We start from the raw sequence: 5437 nt of genomic DNA on the forward strand, positions 1-5437 counted from the left end.
GTACGTCTCCTCACTCGCCAGGATCCCCGACAGGACCCACTTTCTCATCTCCAAGCCCTTTTCCAGGTCCAGCTCAGTCTGCGGGAGAAGCAGACAGAAGTCAGATCTGCGAGGTGGTGCCCGGGGCGGCCCGTCTCGGAGAGGAAGTGTGTCCACCTCGGACCAGCCTCCCAGGAAGCTCCGGGTGGCACCGGAGGACATCACGGACACCCCGGCATGTCGGCCACTCACTCGTGGTCACCGCCAAGCCGAGAGCCACCGCTGGTCTTGACATTGGGGAGCTTGGAGCCGAGCCAGCCGGGCCAGGCCTTCCTCCTGCAACCGAGGAGCGGTGGTCCCAGGAGAGGCTGAGCCGAGGGGCGTCGGGACCTGCCACACGGCCACCCCAGCTCCCTCTGCCGCTGTCACTCCCTGCCCGGAATCTGCCACTATCACCTGACCCTTGGACCGAAGGGCCAGGCAGTCCTGTGCTGCCTCCTGCCACACACCCTCCCTCCTGGCCTCGGGGCGGAGCTGGGGGCTGCTGCCACCTGCCCCGGGGAACCCCTAGGGTGCTCCCAGGGCCCAGGACCTTTGCCTCTCGAGCCTGCTGTTCTGATTCTGTGGGCAGGGACCCCCTCAGGGGTGGGCTACAGGATCCCCTCCCCTCCAATCAATACAGCTCGACCGCCTTTGCCTCCAGAAGCCAGAGCTCTCGCCACTGGACGCTGGGGTCGGGGGCAGAGCGAGCCCACACAGCCGGAGAAACAGATTCCAGTCCCAGCTGTGCTAACACCCCGGCTGCACTCGGAGTTCGGGTCTTTAATGATCACGGTCCAGCGAGGCCTTTGCAGGGGCCCGAAGCCACGGTGACCGGTGTCCTGACAAGAAGATGTCAGGTGGTCCCAGTCATAAAAGAAAGAAGTCCTGTCCTGGGGGTGTATCGTACAGCACGGGGACTGCCGTTAATAATGCTGTTTGTCGCCCTGACCGGTGTGGCTCAGTGGATAGAGCTCAGCCTGAGGACTGAAGGGTCCCAGGTTCGATTCCGGTCAAGGGCATGTACCTTGGTTGCGGGCGCATCCCCAGTGGGGGGTGTGCAGGAGGCAGCTGATCGATGTTTCTGTCTCATCGATGTTTCTAACTCTCTATCCCTCTCCCTTCCTCTCTAAAAAAATCAATAAAATATATATATAAGAAGATAATAATAATACTGTTTGTCTATGTGAAAGTTGCTAAGAGAGCAGCTTTTCAAAGTTTGTATCAAAAAAAAAAAAAAATCTGCCGAAACCGGTTTGGCTCAGTGGATAGAGCGTCGGCCTGCAGACTAAATGGTCCCAGGTTCGATTCCGGTCAAGGGCATGTACCTTGGTTGCGGGCGCATCCCCAGTGGGGGGTGTGCAGGAGGCAGCTGATCGATGTTTCTGTCTCATCGATGTTTCTAATCTCTGTAAAAAATCAATAAAATATATTAAAAAAAAAAATCTGTAACTGTGTGAGGCGATGGATGTCACCGGGACGGATCACCACTTCAGTGCACACCCATATCTAGTCACGCAGCGCACCTGCGGCGAACATGAGCTTGAATGTCAGCGTCTGGATGTGTGGAGAAGGAGACTGAGGTGCAGACACACAGGGAGAAGGCAGCCTCGGCTCAGCCAGCGAGAGGCCTCAGGAGAAACCAGCCCTGCCGGCACCGTGACCCTGAACGTCCCGACTCCAGAAACAGGAGCAGTAAATCTCTGTGGCTTAGGCTCCCCGCTCCGTGGCGCTCGGTTATGGCCGCCCCAGGGAGCTCAGACAGACGGCGATGATGCTAAAGGCCATGACAACTGCCTCGTGACTGCCTGGCCACCGGCCCAGCTGGCTCCCTGACCCGGACGGACGGACGGGGTGTGGCAGAGCTGGTGCTGGAGGCTGGCCACACCCAAGAGGGGAGGGGCCCCGTGTTCAGGGAAGGTGACCCAATGGCCTGCCTGTTCCACCACCAGGTTTCTCAGCCCACAGGGGAGCACGGGACAACCTCCACCTCCACCGAGGCAGCCCGTGGGCGTGGAGGGAAGACACCGCCCCTTCGTCACTCACCTCCCCAAACCTCTCAGGGAGACCCCGGATGGGGGGCAGGCACCTGGCCCCCAGCACCCCTGACATCGGGGGCTGAAGGACCTCGGTTGGGAACTGGGGCCACTGTGTGCCTTGCAGGGTGTTGAGCAGCATCTCCGGCCTGTACTCAACATGTGCGAGGAGCAGCACACAGCTCAGCTGCTGCAGCTGCTGCCACAGGCCCCCGGGGCCCAATCCACCCCAGGGGAGAAGTGCTGCTTTTTTTTTCCCCGGTTAATCCTCACCGGAGGATACCTTTCCATTGATTTTTGGAGAAAGTGGAAAGGGGAAGGAGAGAGAGAGAGAGAGAGAGAGAAACATCGATGTGAGAGAGACACATAGGTTGGTTGCCTCCTGCACACGCCCGGACTAGGACCGGGGATCAAGCCTGCAACCAAGGTACGTGCTCTTGACTGGAACCGATCCCGGGATCAGTCCGCTGCCTGACGCTATCCACTGAGCCAAACCGGCTAAGGTGAGAAATGCTGGTTTGAAGGAAACACCTGACTGAGGCCAGCCAGGGCCCGCGGTGTCACCAGAACCCGGAATCAGGACCAGCAGTGTGGCTTCCCTGTGCTCCCAGCCCTAATGGCCATTCACCCTTCCTGGCCCGGTGGGAGGGAGGCGCCTTGTGGTGAAGACGGCAGGCCAGGCAGGACGCCCCAGGGCCAGGAGTGAGGGAAGGGGCTGCAGAGCCGGGCCAGCCGGGTGAGCTCCTTTAGCCCCGAGCCTCGGCCGCCTGGGTGTGAATGGGGAAGGGGCCCTCCCATCTACTTCCGCTTCCTGTATCCCTGGGGCTTGTATCACTTCCTCACTGCCCTGGAGGCATCCAGAGCCTTCAGGGCCCTAGCCAGTGTGGCTCAATGGATAGAGCGCCGGCCTGAGGACCAAAGGGTCCTGGGTTCGATTCTGGTCAAAGGCACATGCCTGGATTGCAGGCTCGATCCCCAGTAGGGGGCGTGCAGGAGGCAACCGATCCATGATTCTCTCTCATCATTGATGTTTCTATCTCTCTCTCCCTCTCCCTTCCTCTGTGAAATCAATAAAAATATATGAAAAAGAAACAACAAAAAACAAAGAGCCTTCCTGGACTGCCAGCTTGCTTTGTGGCATCTTGTAAGTGTACATGAGCTAGGTGCATGTATGAATGTGCATTGTGTGAGTATGCACACATGTGTATGCATGTATGGACGTGCATTGTGCGAGTGTGCACACATGTGTATGCATGTATGAACGTGCGTTGTGTGAGTATGCACACATGTGTATGCATGTATGAACGTGCACGTGCGAGTGTGCACATGCATGTGTGTGCCTGTGTGTGTGCACATGCACTGTGCAGGAACCAGCCATTAAGATCTTGGCCGAGAGCCACTCTGGGAAACGACACCCAGGCGTCACACCCAGCCGCCTCCCTGAGCACACCGGGCGGGGCTCCTCGGGCAGGGCCTCGGGACACTGTGTGCCTGATGCTGACACTCCCTGCGCCAGCACCGTGTCTGGAGCAGTAAGTGCTGCATGACCCACGATGGATGGATCTAGAACTCCACGTGGGGCCGGTCAGTGCAGGTGAGGGTCCGAGGGCAGGAGTCTGGGGCGGGGGTGGGTGGCCACGTCGCTCAGGGCCTGGGGCACAGGGTGAGTCTCCTCAAGGGACCTGAAGGTGGAGGAGGTCCTGTCAGGGAGAGAGAGCCCTCGGGGGCGGTGGCGGGACAGGCAGGGGCCCTCCCGGGCTCAGGACTCCACCTGCCTACTCAGGCCCCTGAGGGTCCTTGCCTGTAGGAAGCCGAGGGAAAGTGTCAGCTAAGGGCTCAGGAAGGCTTCCAATCCATCGCTGTGTGGCCTCGAGCCAGTTGCTTCACCTCTCTGAACCTTGGCTTCGTGTAAAATGGTGCAACTGGACGCTGGGTAAGAAGCCGCACAGGCAGGTGTGTGCCACACGCTGGTTCCCCTCCCGTCTGCAGGTTTCGGCACAGGCCTCGGGCCGAGGTCTTTAGAAATCACAAAAGCGTAAGTAAGAAGCCTTCTTGCAGTGGAGGCGCCGGCCCAGAGAAGCGGCAGGAAGAGCAGACGCCTCCGTGTTTGATCCTGGGGTGGAAATCACCCAGAAACAAGCTAAGCACAAGGGGGAGGGCCCTGCCATCAGGGGCGAGGGGACCAGAAAGACAGAAGTGCAATCTGCCCCAGGGGCAGGGGTCTTCTCACGAAGGAAGGGCCCGGCCGGTGTGGCTCAGTGGTTGAGCCTCCACCTATGGACCCGGAGGTCAGGGTTCGATTCCTCATCAGGGCACATGGCCTGGTCACTGGCTCGATCCCCAGTGTGGGGCGTGCAGGAGGCAGCCGATCCAGGATTCTCTCTCATCATTGATGTTTCTCTCTTTCCCTCTCCCTTCCTCTCTGAAATCAATAAAAATATACATTTTTTAAAATGACTGTGGTCGAATGGGTGGGGTCGTCAGCACCCCCTCTGGTAAGAGGGAGCAAGTGCATTTGTGGGCGTCTCTCCTGCTCAGCGCCCATACGGGGGCCGCCCCCACAGGTCCCAGCATGAGCTGCCTGCCTCCTCCACGCTGGGCTGACAGCTCCCTGCACCAGCAGGCGGTCCCTGAGCCCGATGAAGGGAGGAGAAAGGAGTTTTAATGACCGACATCCAACCTTGGCTGCTCCATCACTTGCTGGTCCCCTGCCCCTGAGCAGAGGGGCTGGGCTTCCGGAGCCTCTGGGACAAGGACAGCTGCCCGCTGCCTGGGACTCACCGCTTTGGCGGACTCCAGGGCGCCCGAGGCCAGCGCATCCCGGCTGCCCCTGCCCTTGCTGCCCAGGTGGGGCGAGGAGGAGGGCGAGTCATCGATGTAGGGCAGTCCGTCCTGGTGTCGGCGCTGCTCCTCCGCCTGGTCCGCGGCGCAGCCATAGCCTGGCGGCGTTCCGAAGGACGTATCTGTGTGTGTGAGAGGCGGCCTGTGTCAGAGACGGGGGTGTCGGGGGGACAGGGCACACTGAAGGGCCGACTACATCCCACCTGTCCCAGCAGGGACCCAGCTGACACCATCTGCCACCTGCAGGCACCAAACAGGGACCTCAGGCGCACGGACCTCAACCTTCACAACCGCCTGGCCACAGACCCCGGGGCGCGGAGGGGACGGACAGCAGCTGCGCCCAGGCAACATGAGACCGGGCTTCCGAATGCCGCCTGGGACACAGGCTCCTTATCCCGGGAGGGGCCCTGAGCCATCACAGACAGGCGGACCCCGAATGCTAGTGTTTTGCCGTCAGGAACAGTCTCTCAGACGCCTGTCCGTGGGGGTGTGACAGGGTGGAGAGCACAGGCCAGCACGGGGGCCCGGTGCAAGCCACGGCC

General features: G+C 60.4%; 1 protein-coding gene across 1 annotated transcript in view; it reads right to left on the reverse strand.

The window, feature by feature from the left end:
* Positions 1–5437, reverse strand: part of BCR (breakpoint cluster region) — a 72758-nt gene that overhangs the window by 32137 nt on the left and 35184 nt on the right. The window contains exons 4-5 of the mRNA XM_014533356.1: positions 4836–5017; positions 1–78 (exon numbers count right to left, since the gene is read on the reverse strand). The exon at positions 1–78 is cut by the window's left edge and continues 19 nt beyond it. Coding sequence (XP_014388842.1) covers positions 1–78; positions 4836–5017 — 260 coding nt within the window. The remainder of the gene's footprint in view (positions 79–4835; positions 5018–5437) is intronic.

This window comes from Myotis brandtii, unplaced genomic scaffold, assembly GCF_000412655.1.
Source record: "Myotis brandtii unplaced genomic scaffold, ASM41265v1 scaffold97, whole genome shotgun sequence".
NCBI lineage: Eukaryota > Metazoa > Chordata > Mammalia > Chiroptera > Vespertilionidae > Myotis > Myotis brandtii.